Source organism: Lutra lutra, chromosome 12 (assembly GCF_902655055.1).
Source record: "Lutra lutra chromosome 12, mLutLut1.2, whole genome shotgun sequence".
NCBI classification, from domain to species: Eukaryota; Metazoa; Chordata; class Mammalia; order Carnivora; family Mustelidae; genus Lutra; species Lutra lutra.
In genome coordinates this window covers 17,548,217-17,564,952 of record NC_062289.1, presented here as the reverse complement: position 1 = coordinate 17,564,952, position 16,736 = coordinate 17,548,217, and the positions used below count along the sequence as shown (strand labels likewise).

The 16,736-nt window shown below is 46.0% G+C and overlaps 1 protein-coding gene across 7 annotated transcripts in view; it reads left to right on the top strand.

Annotated features, from left to right (window-relative positions):
* The window catches only part of NEDD4L (NEDD4 like E3 ubiquitin protein ligase), a 338,543-nt gene that overhangs the window by 197,273 nt on the left and 124,534 nt on the right, over window positions 1-16,736 (top strand). For 2 of the 7 annotated variants that reach the window (XM_047698211.1, XM_047698209.1), the window contains exon 1: window positions 1,131-2,015. The exons of 4 other annotated variants lie outside the window; for them this stretch is intronic. Coding sequence is in view for 1 of the 3 variants with exons in the window: in XM_047698210.1 (XP_047554166.1) it covers window positions 906-2,015 (1,110 nt within the window). In the remaining 2 variants the exon portion in view is untranslated. Of the gene's footprint in view, window positions 1-710; window positions 2,016-16,736 lie in introns of those variants that run through there. One more of the 7 variants, XM_047698210.1, reaches the window with a different exon arrangement.

The following is a 16,736-nucleotide window of genomic DNA, read 5'->3' as shown; positions in this document are numbered from 1 at the left end:
GAGATCGCCACACACACACCCTATTAAATGAAAAATACAGTAGTAGGAGGCAGACAGCTAACTGATGGTGTTGTAAGTTGTGCCTCCCTCCACTTAGCTATTTTGTTCCTTGTAGATCATGGTCTAATTATTTAGCATTAAAGGGGCACTCATTCTGTGGGGTGTGTAATCGTATTTATAGTGCCTTTTATTAGTTTGCATTCCGTCGTGGTGGTGTGGTGATATCATAAATAACAGAGAAACAATATCCGATGCTTGTGAAAGGATTTTCTTACAGCCAGAGCATTTTTCCTTGTCGTCCTTCGGTTTGCTAGGGGAGGTGGGGGAAATACGGTGTGTGCTCATGTGTTCAGTGCCCAGTGTCCGGCATTGGTTAGGGAGTCCGAGCGCCCTGCCTCTTCGGAAAGAACGGTCCCGTGAATTTGATGCCATCTAGATTTATAGCGGCATGGCTTGGACTGTGTTTGCTGCCTTAGTCAGCTGTGAGAGCTCCCTGCTGGGGCCACTCCTGTCTGATGGAAAAGCAGCAGCTGGGAAGGTGCTGTTTCAGGCTCTTGCTGTTTTAAAAAAAAAAAAAAAAAAAAAAAAATGAGAGCGAGAGAGGGGGGAAAACTCCAGTAAGTCCACAAGCTGGCATTGGAGGGGGAGACCGTGGTCATGTGGTTCTGGCCATCCTACCCTCTGTCACAGTGCGGATGAGAGCTTTTTGCTCTTATCCAATCATGCCTGGAATGCCGCTTGCCACTTGGGTTATTTCTGCTATCTGTCGCTCTTGGTGCCGCAGTGCTAACGGTTTGGCAGATGGGACACTTTTTCTTGGAGTTTGTGTCTTCGGTTTTTGACTTCTGGCAGCGCCGGGTGTGTTGTTGCCGCTCGCCCTCTCCCTCCCTGCCCCCCTGGGCACCATGGCCCATCGGCTTCGGTTTCATTTTGGCTCGGGGCGCAGCAACACGGCCCCCGAGTCCGAGATCCTAGACCAGGAGAGGGAAGACGACTTTTTCATGGCATTCCACACGCTGCCGCGGAGGAGCAGCCCGCACCCCTGTGCCCAGCACGGCGCGGAGGCCGGCGGGGGCCTGCGGGAGGCGGTGGGCGCGCTCAAGCGCAGCACGTCCATGTTCATCCCGCAGCTCCTGGGCCCGCTCGACGCGCGGCCCACCCGCAGCTCGTCCGTGCAGATCTCCCTGCAGCGCAAGGCGGCCGACGGAGCCCCCGACCCGGGCTTGCCGCCCGAGGGCCCGGACGGCGATGCGGGCTCGGTGTCTCGCGCCGGTGGCCCGGAGCCCCCGAAACCCGAGACCCCCGAGAGCTCGCCCCCAAGGGCGGCCCGGGCTCCGGGCCCGCAGCTCAACGGCACGTGCGGCCGCCGAGCGCCCGGCTCCGCCGCCTGCGATGGCCGCGAGGAGACCGAGCCCAGGGCACCCCGGGGCCCCGAGGGGGGCGGGGGGCTGCGGATCCAGCACCGCGCCTCCAGCGCCGACGTGCGCCAGGTGAGGCTGACGCCCTTCGGGGCCGATGGCCAGAACAGCCCTTCGGCGCCGGAACCCAGGCGCTGGTCCCTGCAGCACGTTCCGGATGCTTCTGGAAGCTCCGGGAAGCGCTGCTTCGTCTTCCAGTTGCAGCAGCCGCAACCGGGCGCTCCAGGGCCGGGCGGGGATTTCAACTTCGGTTTCACCGGCACCAAGGGGGACAGGCTGGTGAGGTACCCCCGCATCCGGCTGGAGAGGAGCACCTCGTACCCCACGCAGCCCCGCGCCGAGCGCGGGAGCCCCACGGAAGAGCGGGGCCACCCGGAGACGCCACCTCGGGGCCGCAGGGGGGCTCCCGAAATCCACAGGACGAACTCGGTGGAAAGGACGCCACAGGGGCAGGGCTGCACATTTAAGATCAGGCAAGATCAAAATGCCGGGCAGCAGCACTTCAGAATTCTCGTGACCCGCGAGCCGGACGAAGGCCCCCAGAATCCCGAGGAGAGTAACGCCAGCAGCCCTGGGTCCGCGGCGGCTGGCGCCCCGGTAAGTTGGCTGCGTTCGCGTGTGAGCGCCGGCTCCGAGGGGACTCAGTCAAGCCCAGAAAGCTGCTTCTGCAGGCTAATTAAAACAAACTTCATCCTCCTCCTCTCTGGGAATTTCCCTGCTTCGGGCCATTGTAACAAGGTCTGGCTGAGTTGTGGGACCATGATTTGTGTAGCTCGGTCCTTTGTAGAAGCCCATAAAACTGTTAGTCTTTAAGACTACACTGTGTGTTTAAATCCTAAAAGTCAAATAAGTGTTTTGAAGAGCGACGTGATCCCTGCCCCCTCCTTGCCCCTTTCTGAATAAAAGAAATTTTTAAAACTTACTACTTTTAATGAATCTGCGGGTGCCCCAACTTCTTGCCCTTCGAAATTCATTTTAAAACGGTTTGCATGTGTAGCCTGTGATACTGTTTCATTTTAAAATAACCAGTTCCCCTAAAGGTGAGACAGTGTCACAAAAACTTGAGTCTAGTCTCTGAACAATTAAGTGCGCGGAAAGTTTGATCAGTTCTTCCTAATGGCCTTTTTTGCTTTGGAGGGTTGGCCCTTGTTATATAATTTATTGTCTTTGGGCTTTTGCCCCATTAAGTAATGCTGAACAAGAGTAGTCATGCTTGTGGGGACTTGTTCATGGTGAGATTTCGGAGGTCATGCAACCTTAACACGGGCCACTTGAATGTCTAACCTGGAAGTTGTATATAGAATAGTAAGTGTCCTGTCTCCAGCTGTGGAATCAGGCACCCTAAAGACAGATTTGGTCTTTCATTCCTCCTGCGTTCTTGCTCTCTCCCTTTGGTGAAAGGGAGTACAGAAAGACAGCTGCTAACTTCACCAAGCAAATGATGACTCTGCAGCTTTCATGGTTTACAGTGGGATAAAAAGTTTTACCAGTTAACTTTCTTTTACCTAGTAATTACTAGTCACCGAGTGCTGTCTAAACAGCGGCCTCCTTATATTTTGAACTGGATTCCCCCCTCCCCCGCCCGCCCGCCCTGGATTTATTTGGTGACCTGTTTGATGATAAGATTGTGAAACATCGAGGCAACTTTCTGTTTGGGTTTTGGTTGTACGCTGTGACTTTTCAAAGTGGATGACTGAGTATTACTATGGAATTGGAACGTCTTTTATTGCCGTGAGTTGAGAAATGTTTTTGGCTGTCTGGTGAATCTTACCACACCGCTCCATCATTGGTTTGCACCATTCAGATGCTCTGTGCAAATACGGTTTTTCTTGGTGTTCTGTAAATGTTTCTTCTGCTTTCATTTCCATCCATCCTTTTATTATCTCTAACCCTTTTGTTAGGAAATGTCTGAGTGCTTTGTCTTGATTCTGAACCAGTATCATTTTTACATAATAGTACAAATTTCAATAGCATTTTGATACCATAATAGTTCTGACCTTCACCCCAAGACAGTAAATCACAACAGTTGTAGGCTTCACTGGGCAAGACAATTTTTTGTGGAACTTGGACCACCTGCCAGTGGAAGTTTCATAAACAAAATGCCTTCCTAAAGGTTTGGTAACTACTCAGTGATATTACCAAAAACTGAAGTCATTTTGCAGTTCGGTGTCAGAGACAGATGGGCATATAAAATTGAAGTCTCATTTGGCTTGAGATTTCTAATGCAATTAAGAAACAAATAGGATATACTAAAACTGATGTGTACTTAGATACAAGGGCTATTCTCACTTGAGTCCTTGAAAGGACTGTGAGAGCAGAAACCATTTCTTCCCAGTTTGGAAATTTAATGTCTAGAATAAAGAGCCTTTCTTGAAAATAGGATCTCTGGTGCAAATTTCATAGGTGTAGTTCTCAACATGTGAATTTTTATACACCTGTGTATTTTTGTTCATGGACATAAATTCGTTGGTAAACAGCTGGTGTTTTTTTTTTTTTTAAAGCAGTAACTTTTTTTCTTTAAGAGGCAGAACTGAAACTCGTCACATCACAAAACCGTCTGCTCCATTCAACACTTTGTACGTGTTTCATACGGGCAGGGGTGTCAAGTCTAGGAGGCAGCTGCCCTGGCCTTATTTATCTTGAGGGAAAACATTCACTGGGGCGTCTCCAGTCTGGCTGCCACCAGGCTTTTTTGATGGTTCACATGTCTGCTGCTTTGGTCAGAAGGGTACATGAAAAATCAACTAAAATCTGTTGTGGCCTGGTTTTTAAATGCCATCAGAAATCTTTCTTGATTGGGCAAACCACTCCCTTTTACAAATGTGCGCCTGTTTCACATCTATCTTCTGCCTCGGACCTTATTACAGGGTTACCCTTTAGAGTAGTTTTCTGTGTTTCTGTCTCCCAGACATCCTGCCATGAATAAATCTCAGATGCAATGTGACTTCAGAAAAAAAAAGTCAACCAGCTAGATTCCTGGGCCGGGGAGGACGTGGAAAACCCCCTTTGGTGATGCTTTTCCATCTGGTCTGGCCTCCCATTAGGAAAGTAGAATTGGTTCTTGTGGTCATCCACCGGGATATTTCAGAGGACTTTAGAAATGAGCAGTTCCATTTGTGGTGTTAGGGCCAGCCATTTAGTGAATGACTTATTTTCTGAGTTTTTGAGGTATCTGGTTTGGCTATGGACTGCTTCGCTGTATTTGAGTTTTTCTCTCAAAGTCAGATCCCTCTTTCCCAGCATCGGTGCCCCCTTGAAAACAGTCCCAGGCATAACCACTGCTAAGTTCTGTACTGTACAAGCTGAGTGTTTGTATCCCGTTCATGTTACTAAGTGTTTCAGGTCCACTGTGTATATAACATTACACTAGGTAGTTGGATGGTTTTCTGGCACTGTCTTCAGCTGCTTGCTAACAGGGTTTGTAATGTAAACGGGGGGAGGAAGGTGGGTGCAGGCAAAAACAGGTAGTCTCCCACCCACTACATACAGCAGTGGGGAAGGGAGTATTTCTCCTTTTCTTGCACCCTGGGTCTTCCGCGTTTTCTCTGCGCCCTCTCAGTGGACATCAGTTTTGCAGAAGTAGAGGAATCATCTCTTGGGATTAAAAATTCATCTTATCAGACAAAAGAATACCCAAACTGTTGATATCTGGAGGGCATTTTAATTTGAATCTCTTTTAGAGACGATGATTTTACTGTACGGAAAAACTTTGACACCAGTACTAACTGGTGTCACTTTTTTACCCTAAAAAACAACTCTCTGAATATATGTATAAACCACCCCTTTGTTTAAAAAATCCACACCAGCAGCAGTGTGATGAGTAAGAAAAAAACTGTTTCTTTCATTCACTGGGCTGGATTCTATAAACATTTTTTCCCTTGAATATAGTAACCTCTTATTGGGGTCTTAGGAGAATATTCCAATGCTACGCAACAAAATTTGAGCTATTCTCATGGATTCTTGATTTGGCGTCCCTCAGGGTTGACAATGACAGGAGTTTTTACAGAGTCTCTCTAGTACTTCAGCACTTGAAGGATACCTTCGTCTGTTTCACTTAGTCCTTGTAACTAACATCTGGTAGGAAGGCATTGCCTCACTCAGCCTTCCTTGCTATCCTGCAAAATACTGCTGTTTTTCTATTTCCGATGAAATTGTCATTGGATGTGGGAACTAGCATATTCTGTCACTTGGTATGTGCGTAATGGGAATTTTAAAAATATCCTTGAACAATTTAAAAGTCTGTGTCGCCAAAAAGTAGTTAAATGCTTCCAGTGATGTGGCATTTTTGCTGAAATTTTTGGAGTTGGTACCTCCAGTTGGTGCTTTGCAGTGTAACAGAGAGAAGGGGGCAGCTTTGGAGACGCCCAGGGGCAGCTTGACAATTTACTGACCTGTCTCAGGGGAGTTAGAAGCCTTCTCTGTGATTACTCTTCTGTGAAAAATGAGGATAAAAATGTCCAGCTCCCAGGTCTCTGGTGAGGTTTAAATGAGGGAGGATATGTGGAAGTACCTGGTTGATTTTCCTTCTTAACCAAATAGTCATAGTATACAAATCTTTCTTCCAGGAAGGTAATCAGGTTAACTCTGAACAGTCAGGTTTGGGTCAGCATTAGGCATAGCACGGACTTAAGGCATACCTGGAAATACTTAATAAATAGCTTTGATACTCTTGTGACATGTCGTCTGTCCTAAGTCTGGCTGTTGGATAATCAGCATAGATACCTACCACCACCTGTGGTGATGGGTCCCTAAAAAGACTCCAGTTCATTGGTGAGCTATGGACTGCAGAAAGGGATCTTTAATTGTATCCGCTGTAGTGAATTTTCAAACTTTGAAACATCTGTTTCACACTTCATATTTTTGCCATATCATTTTGCTGTAACATTTCCATTGGTTACATTTTCTTTCTTACAGGTTGAGGCTCTCGAGCAGCAATCTGTTGTTATCTGTACAACATCTCCACGTTGTATGATTTGCAAATGAGGGTAGTGTTCAGGCCTTATCAGATTCTGCCTTTTGGAGGGTTTTCATAAATGCTGCAGCTGCCGTTCTTGGCTAAGTCTGGAGCCAGAGTTCCTAGGAATTGAAATTAATCCATAATTTTGTGACACATGTTAAGAAGAAAGTTGTTATCGCTACATAATAATTCACAATACCAGAAGAAATTGAATTCTCTTAAACTTTAGTAAATGCTGGGTGTCTATATAGTTGATTCAAGACTTAAATAAACAGAATAGATTAAAAGAACAGGGAGTTAAGGCAGGCACTTAAAGGAGCAGATACAAAGTATCTGAACACTAGGTGTAGGGACCACAGCCAGTCTGAAGCAAAGGTTTTTGTTTGTATAATTGATGGTTTAGAACTAATTGAGTCCAATCTAAATGTTAACGTATTGTACAACTTGAGATAATGAGGCATATTTTTAATAAAAATAAGCACATATTATTGCTGAGCTAGATTACTGCCCTTAAGTATTTTGACCCCCCCCCCCCCCCCGGCTCTTAATGATAGTACCAGGACATTGCAGTAATGAGGAAAAAGCAGGGAATTCACAGGGTTGAAACTATTGATCAGATGCACAAATACCAGAGTATCTTAAGTTTCCACTGTAATTGCCAAAAGAAGTTAGGGAAGCCTAGTCCCATCTAGTGGTTATTGAGAAGTTTAGTATCCTGTCTCGGGTCGTTCACTTCTTGATTCATACCAGGCAGCGTAGTAGAATAGAATTCATGTCCTGCCCAAGAGAGACCACCAAGACCATCTGCCTGCTGCATACACCCAGCCCCAGCTCAAAGATTAAAAGGATAGAGTGTTGAAAACATTAGTTATAAAATCTCGGGAAGTCTGTGGGTTTTTTTGTTTGTTTTTGGTTTTGTTGTCCCCCCCTCCCCAATGGAGGTCATCGATTTTTATCTTGACTCCTTAGGCATCGTGGGTGAATAACTTCTCAATGGATGTTCCTTTTTGAACCTTGTTTATTCTGCTCCCAGCTTATTTGGGTGAATTGGAATACAGAGGACTATAAAAGAATAAGCGAAACAGGTGGCCTGAAAGGAAGTGGTTGATGTCCTGGCCAGTTCTGTGTTGTCCCGAGTTGACACTTCGGTGGTCTCTAGGCATCACCACGTTGTAACAGGAAGTTGAGCTTTCAGCATGGAGGATGGAGAGATTGAATTTCAAGAAGCCTGCTTTTTATACCCCGATCGTTTTAGAACCATGGTCTGTTCTCCTACTTGGGAACAGAGTGCCTAATGTGAAGGGAGTGGTCCTGAACTGAAATGAAAGTGTCAGAAATTGAGTTGGAAGGGGCCCTCTCTGCTTTAGATGGGCTGTGATCTCTATACCTTGTTCAGATACTTTGTATCTGCTCCTTTAAGTGCCTGCCTTAACTCCCGGTTTTTTGAAACCATTCTGTGTTTATTTTAGTGTTAAGTATTGTGCTAAATTTTGCTTAACCATTAAGCAGAAAGAGAGGGAATGACCCCAGGGAGAAGAGACCAGCGTTTCCCCTAGCAGATCTGCCCCTGGAATTTACACAGCCTTCTCTCATGACTTAATTTTTATAGACGGGAGTGGGGAGTAAATCACGGGGCTTTTACATCCTGCATATAGTAACTCGGAGGAGCCTGCTTGCAACCTGTGGTCTTTCTTCCCATGGCTCACCTCTTGGGGCCGAGCGGTGGGGAGTGTGTGGCTAGGACAGGATAGGGATGGTACGAGGCGTATTACGTATTTGGTGATTCAGATAGTTTGATAGACTCATGGTTTCTCTTTCTTACTCTCTTGAGGTCAGTTTAGAACTGATAGACCTTTAAAATATATTTAATGGCCCACATGTCATAACTCATTTCCTTGACTTTTTAAAGCTTCACAATCAATTGTATTTCTTGACCATTTTTTTTCATACTCTCTTAAAATACACAATTAGATATTTGACTCTTGAGGGAGAAAAAAAGAACTGCTTTGTCCAGGTTTTTTGGGTTGAACAGAAAAGTTGAGTTGGAGCAGAAATACTGAAATGTGTATGTCGAGCTTCAGCCGAGAAGCCCAGCACTTCTCCAAGCGGGGAGCTTCTGGCTAAGAGTTTATTGCTCGACACACACCTCTCTCTAACTCTCCCGAGGAGTCCGGCCGGGTTGACCACTTCGCACCAACAGCACAGCTCCGCAGTTCTTCTGTATTCTGCTTGCAAGCAGAAATGCCTTCATCTTAGGATCAGTTCAGTATTTACGTACTTACTGTGTTTTATACCTGAAAAAGATACTAAGTCGTAATAAAACTCCAAACTTTTGATGCAGTTTTAGTATTTAAGTGGATCTTACCGTAATAGAAACCATGTTTTTTTAAAAAAAAAAAATCCTGGTATAATACTCTACATTCTGCTAATTCAAATTAATATGCATTATTAAGGTGCCTAGTTGATATTCTACAGTAAAGGACAAAGCAGTAAAAACATTTTTATATAAACACAGTGTGCCTGAGGGCCTGCCTCCATCCTCCATTCAAATTCTATTAGCAAGAGATATTCCTGAATTTTGTAATATGGCATTGTTCTCTAGCTAATGTATGCAGGAGTCCTTTTTATTTTTACTTATTTTTTTTAAAGATTTTATTTATTTATTAGAGAGATCACAGGCGGGGGAGTGGCAGAGGGAGAGGGAGAAGCAGGCTCCCAGCTGAGCAGGAAGCCCGATGTGGGGCTTGATTCCAGGACTCTGGGATCATATCCTAGCCAAAGGCAGATGCTTAACCAGCTGAACCACCTAGGCACCCCATAGGAGTCTTTTTAAAATTCTGTATGCATAAACTTACAGACTGAGAACTGCCGGCCAGTTCCTTTCAAGTTTAAAATAGGGAAACTGAGCATTATTTTTGCATTGACAGAGAACATCTGTTCTGCCTTACAGGTGTGAAATGATTATTGTTTCATAAGACTGCATGTGTACCTCTGGTATGGGCACTGTACTTTTTGATGTTAGAAACGTGAAAGGTTGGGAAGCCTGTTGCCTTGGAGCTTTCCAGGTGACACACGGGACAGTGGACCTGAGGGATGCCAGCAGAAGCCTTGTGCATGCACCACATTTGTGCTGATAGTTGGCGTAGGCGATGGGTAACAGGCTGTTGACTTACGGGATGGGACACTGTGTGTCATGGTGGACAAGAACGATGTCACAGAGGGGAAGATCAGAACCAGTTCTAGAAAGATGACCAGGATTTGTCTCAGTGGATGGGTGGAAGGGACTTTGTTCGGAAGATGGAAGGTGGCAGTGACCGCCAGCGATGTGCTTGCTGTGTTTGCCTAGGAATTTCCTTGATCACGATCAGCAGCCTTTAACAGACTGGTTTTCGATGTGAAACGTTGTTGGAAGAATTTTGCAGTATAGTTATCAGAATGAATAATGCTTCTCTTTCCCATCAGACGTTGAGTTGAATGAAGTCCTTCCCTGCCTGTCTGCCTGTCTTCCACAGAGCTGTTCTGTAAGCACCTGCTTGGCCTAGCCCCAGGCCAAGGACAAAGAGATACCAAGACAGTTCCTGCCCCGGAATAGTAGCAACAGGAATTAAATTGGTGCCTGTAACCTTCAGTGTAATCTGTTGTAGGGCCATAACCCAAATAGAAATGAGTACGCTTGGTTTATAAGGCTTGCCTCTGTTAATTGTTTATGTATGTGCTGGAGATTTATCCTGAAGAAGGGCTAAAGGAATGAATATTCTCAGCCTTATTGGCCTTTCTTCCTGTTCAGAATGACATTTTAACATAAGAAAATGCTAGTCCTTATTCTACATTGTGATAAGGGAACTGTTACGTTAATTATATATAGTACATAGACTTAAATACTGTATGCATTTTGAGTTAACAACACAAATCCAGAAAATAACCCATTTCCACTATTCAAGTTAACCATATTCACTTTCATGTGGATACGGTCGTTACGTAAAATTAATCATATTGATTGGGTCTAAAACCTAAACCAGGAACTAAAATAAGCTCAAGATTTATCTGAATCTAGATTTAACTAATTTTATACAAAATGTACCACATCATAGAATAAAGAGCAATTAAAAAAGATCAGAGGGCGCCTGGGCGGCTCAGTCAATTAAGCGTCCCGACTCTTGATTTCAACTTAGGTCATGATCTCAGGGTCATGAGATGGAGCCCCAAGTTGGGCTCTGCACTCAGTGGGGGTTCCACTTGAGAGTCTCCCCAGCCCCACCTTCTGTTTCTCTCTCCAATAAGTGAATGAATGAATAGACCCCCCCCCCCTTTTTTAAGATTTTATTTATGTGAGAGAGAGAGGGAGAGAGATTGTATGACCAGGGGAAGGGGCAGAAAGAGAGGGAGAAGCAGGTTCCCCACTGAGCAGAAAGCCCAGTATGGGGCTCAGTCCCAGGGCCCTGAGATCATGACCTGAGCTGAAGGCAGACACTTAACCCAGTGAGCCACCCAGGCGCCCCATGAATAAATCTTCAAAACAAACAAACAGAAATCCCGTATCTGTGAAGGATCACTCCTAACCTTGGAAGCAGAAAGGGGAATCACCAAAAAAAAAAAAAAAAAAAAAAAAAAAAAAAAAAAAGGACCCAGCTATATTAAAGTATCAAATTTCTGAACCATGAGAAATATTAAGTCAGGAAAACAACAGATGTTTTTCTTAGCGTTTAATATGACTTTCTTGCACGGTATATCTTCTCAGTGTCTGTGATGCTGCTTACATAATTTTGCTAAGAGATTAATGTTTGTGTTGTAAAAGCTCTAGTAAATACCAGAAAAATATGGAGGTTCCCCTTCTCCTGATTCCCCCACCTCTGCCCTGGAAAGTAAGCACGTGCCGGTGGATCACATGGAGGGATGAACAGTAGAGACCTAAGAGCCCATCCCCCCAAGTTGCATCACTTTGTACCTCTCACATTACAAAAATGGTGAACTTTCTATGTAGAATTGGGAGACACTGTGTTTGCAAATAGTACATTCAAATTGCTGGCGGTAGTATTTGCACAGGTGACTTTAAAATGATTGTTGTGCATTTAAGCATTTAAAAATGATGACACAAGTTACACGTACTGAAAGTCTTGTGTGTTGAAATATTGGAGTTAATCCAGAGGAAGTTATGAACTAAACAGAAGCCTTTATAAAGAGATGTTTCTATTTTCTGGTTTTTAAGTAGTTTGCTTTCCTGTACCCTTTACAAAGAGCAGATGGATGAAAAGAAGGGCTACTATGAAAATAATTTGGTCATCGTGCATTTATAGTTAGGTCTCAGCCATTAGACTTTTCGGTAAATGAAGACTCCTTTAATCCCTCCTTGAGTATATTTGTCACCAGAATTTTAAAATTTGAAATTTTCTTATTTTCTTTTCAGCCAGTACTAAAGTAAATAGCTGAGTTGAGCTGTATGTGTCATCATTTTTTGCTCATGGAAACTTAATGTCACAAGAATGGGCTTCCTGAGGTTAACATGCTGATGCACTCTAAAATGGTCCCATTCGAGTTGGATTAATAGTTTAGATTGCCACTTAATGGGGTGCTTAGTTGGCAGTTGATGGAGAAAGTGGTCTGTATTTCGTGTTTGAAAATCAAGGAACCTAAAATCCCATTGCATTTCAGATGAAGACTTGTTGCCCCACAACGTGTTGCTGGTGTCAGTTACTAGACCAGAGACACTTCCCCAGGACCTGAGACTTGTGCTCGCTGAGCAGGGGCTATGGACTGTGTCTTGGCAGAGAGAGCCTTTTCTTTGCACACCTTTTAAAGGTGTGAAGGGTTCCTTGAGTTTGGGGGATATAGGATCTGTCTCTGTCCCAAAGAACTGATCCTTTTGATGAGAAAGGGGAATCACACAAATCAAAGACCATGATGGGGGTCCCATGAGGGCGACCCATTTCCATTATCCGTTTACCCCCCTCAGCTTTTGACTTAACACAGGAGCACTGGGGAAAAATCAGGCGGCAGCAACAGTATTGGCCTCATCCAGGGAAACCTGGAAAGGGGCCATATGCAGGGATTGAATATGTATATTGATCTGGGGACCGTGACACAGCAGAAATCCTGGAAAGGCCATTCTGTGACTCTCTGGAGCCAAAGGGAGATGTGCTTGATGGACAGGATAGCTTGTGGAAAGGGATCTGGAAGGAAGCAAAAACATTCATCGTAGAGATCAAGGTTCCTGGGTCTATGCCTTAATCCAGAAGGAAAAAACATTTAGGATCTTCTCTCCACCCCCACCCCATCTCCTTTTAATTTAGTACTAATTAGGAATTTGGTGGGGGGAAGGTTTTCTGTGGTTTCTTTCAAGCAGATGATAGAAAAATCTGTTGGCACACCCATTCTCCCAGTCGGTGTGACCTTTGTATTGAAGACGAGCCCTGACTTGAAGAGCCTGGGCAGTCAGGTGAATGCACCGCCCGTATCCTGGTAATAGATCTGCGGGGTTCTAGATGATGATCTCCATTTCAGTGTCTTTGTTTAGAACTGATGTTGGGGTGAAGGAGACGGTTGTGTGTTTCTGACTCATGGGATCATAATATTTATTTATACTTTCTAAGCCTCCCTGTTTCTCTAAGATGAAGCTTTTTTTGCTGTGAGAACGAATGGGTGGAACTACCCAGTCAGGCTGCCTGGAAACTGCTAGAAGTCATTTGTGAGGTTATTAGTAGATGAGGCGATAAATGCGTGTGCAGTGAATTTCTTGGGTACTTGGTGCATGCCACACACCATCTGGGTTCTAGGTGTATAGCCGTGAACAAAACCAAAAGCTCTTAGCCCTCATGCAGCTCACATTCTGATAGAATGGGGACAGATGAGCAAAATAGGGGAGAAACACAGATACTGAATGAGGATCAGCGCCCTGGAGACGAGCAGGGAAGGTGGGTGTCTTCACGTGGGCACCGAGGAGCCAAGGAAGGCCTCCCTGAGATAATGACAGTGATGAGCCATGCAGACAGCTGGGAGGGGCCATCCCAGATTCGGGGGGGGGGGCAGCACCGTGACCCTGAGGTCCAGGGGTTCCTGGAGAGCAGGAGCAACAGAGACCATCATGGCCAGAAGGGGCACCCAGGGATGAGAGGCCAAGATTTGGAAGACAGACTGGTCGGGGAGATGGGCAGATCGTGGAGGGCCACGGTGGGGCCCTGAGGAAGGCCACAAGGAGGGGTTGAAGCAGTAGAATGATGTGACCCCACAGGCTCCTATCCTGAGACGGTGAGGCAGGAGCACGGAGGCCGTTGCCGTGTGCCCGTCACTTTGGAGGTGGCAGGGTGCGGGCTCTGGCCCCTGCTGCTGTCCCCGTGCCGTATGTTTGTTCTTCCAGATCCTGGGGGCAGTCATCCATTTTCTCAGGAGTTAGTCTAAGCTTCGTACTTAGCCTGTCAAACCTTCATACCTAGACTGTCATTTTCGTGCTGCATTGCCGAGAAAATGGGAAGCTTTTATTCTCCTAAGCGAGTGTTATTTCAAGATGCTTCCTGCTGCCTGTGTCATGCCAGGATGGGGGCGGGTTCAGCTTTGCAGACTGCGTTTATTATAAGGCATATTGTCCATTGATGAATACTGTGTGGGCTGCAAGGCAGCTCCACGGCTTTTAAAATAGCTCATTTATCCTGTAAGCTCACCCCCGGAGAGAGAGGCAGCCCCTTCCAAAGTGGTGTCCGGGAGCAGGGGTTTTTCCGTCCGTTCCTCTGTTTTCTGAAATCCCATTTTCGTCCTCTGTTTCATTGTGTGTTTCCCTGAGGGGCTGAGGACTTGAAATGGGCCCAGATGGTCTCAGTTCATGGAGAGGACGTGAGATTGGGAGACAACTTTTAAGCTGCTGTTAAGGAAAGAGATGCGTGTTGGTCTCCGCTCCTGAAGATTTCCCATATAACGTGGGTTGAGACAAAGGGGAAATAGCAGGCATCATGCTCTGTCCCGAAGCTCCGTAGGCGCAGCCAGTCTGTCGTCCTCGCTCTGAACTGACCGAGTGAGGCCTAGGCAGAGGCTCTGGGTTTGGAGGGGCCGATAGAGTCCTCGGAGAGCAGGAAGTTCCACTAGTGAGAACACCGTTGGGGACATTCTCGCTGTCTCACGGCCACGAAAGGGTCATGGACAGAGGGTGTAGGGCACAGTGGGGTTCCAGACCACCTCCCTTACTGGGTGGAGCCCTGCGATTCCAGTGATCTTTGCTCCCAGAAACCTCACTGCCGATTGCTTTTCCTTTTGAGCAGGTTTCTTGTTTGGCCTAATACGTTGCAGTCGGGGCTCGGTGGCCAGGTGGCATCTGTTGGAACGCTCGTGTGTGCTGCCAAGCAAAACAGATGCAGGAAGATTTGCCTGAAGTGGGGGAAGAAGTGGAAGCCGAGTGGGGGAGGAAGTGGGAGGCAGGTCGTGCTGGGGACGGGAGTGGGATTAAACCATATTTATCTGTGAAAGGGAGGGCATTGCTTTCTGCATTTCAGAAAATCTTTTTGGGTTCATGCAAGTATTTCTAAGCCCCTTGAATGCCTCTTTTTCCTGGCCCACCCGGCATTCACAGTGGTGTTTAAAGATTTAGTACAGCAGAAAGAATTACTGACTTTCTCCCTAGTGCAAGTCACTGGCCATCAGGTTTTTAATTTTATTTTAATTTATTGCTCCTTCTGCCTGTTAATAGGTTCACCCTTAATGGAATATAGTCTGCCCCAGGTGGTGCAGACTGGGTAAAAAGAATTTCACTGATTCTCATTATCTAGCTCATTAAAGGATCCTGGGGCCATGTGTGGGTTTACTGATGGGGGGCGCCGTTTGGGAAGGACAGTGTACCCCGGTGATGCCACCATGCTGTCGGGGGTGAGAACAGCTAGTCTAAGGGGTTAATGCTAGTGAGCTAGTTAGTTAAAGCGAGTGAGCTAGTTGATTTCTGTACTAAGCCTTGGTGTCAGAGCCGATGGTGCACCCTCGTCTTCTCATGGGCCTCCATCCCCAGGCCACAGAGGAAGTGTCCACTCAGATGAGGCTCTATGATACCACCTGTGCATTAAGAGTGACAGAATGTTCTGGCTGAATATTTGCAAATGTATATGGAAAAAAGCTTATCTCCCAAAATAGCTTAGAATGAAAGGGATAATTTTCTCCTCCCTTTCCAGTAGCAAGAAGTAAGTGAAAGTGGGATTCTAATTCGAGACCGGCAAGACTGGTCGATCCTGTTCTGTCCCCTCGCAAATACCACTTTCCTCCAGGTGACCGGAGTAAAGTCACCGCATGCATTCTTGTGCCCTTTGCCAACTGCCCTTCTCGAAAGCGTTGACCAGCTGTCCCGTGTTCATGAATTTCAGAGAAGGGGTCATAGGTTGTCTCCCTTTTATGGTATTTAAAGCCGAGTATTAAAAAAGCGAAGGACCGTAAAGGTCATGTGGGCCAGTGTCTCATTTTTTAAAGCAGGAAGGTGTGGTGTCTTGTCCAAGGGCACACAGGAAGGTGGAGCCGAGCTTGGGTATTGGGTGGCCTGACGCCCAAACCGCTGTTCTTCCTGCTCCCCCCAGCACAGGAGACTGTTAACTACAGCTGAATCTTGGCCATCAGGAGTCCTTTCATAATGAACTGCCCGAAGACCGTGCACCCTGTTCTAGGGCCCTCTTTCAAGCTGCCTTAAGGGGAACACTTGGAACAGACGTCAGTGAACTTTTTTTTTTTTTTTGACTCACTGTTACCCTCAGAGCCATAGATTATATAATCTCATCTTTGTGTAAATAAATATTTTTTAATGATGCCATTAGGGTCTGATAAGGTATACAGTCTGCTTTCCTTCGTCATTAAAGTTCTCATGACCCCCCGTGATCTAGGAAAGAAGCTTGCTGTTTGTTCATTTCTCATTTCCCTTGCTCATCCCTTACCCCTTCTTGGGGCTGTCACTGCCACTAGCCCTCCTCCTTCTCCTGATTGGCTGCTTCTCCCCTGCTAAGGCCGGAGAAGGTGTTCGGGTGTGCTTGGTAGGATTGCTTAGAAAGTAAGAAAAAATGGGCTGTGGATGGGGGTTTGAGTTACTCTTTTTGAATTGAGGACCTGTGATCTGTCTTTTGTCTTCTCCCCCACATCTCTCTGCCTGTTACACTTCTCTTTGCCCCTCGGAGCACGTCCGGAATCAGATAGGTTATTGAGAGATTTCGGTTTAAACGTTCAGTGGGATAATCTGGGCCAGCTGTGTGGCGTAGTTCCTGGCACACATTAGTACTTAATAAATCTTTGCTGTCTTCGTTGTTCCCTCTGAAGGACAAGATGTAAATTCTTCACAGATGTCTAGGGATTGTGTAGGTTCACTGCTCATCCGCTGAATTTGTGTTGGCGAACACATTTTTAGTTTATCATCG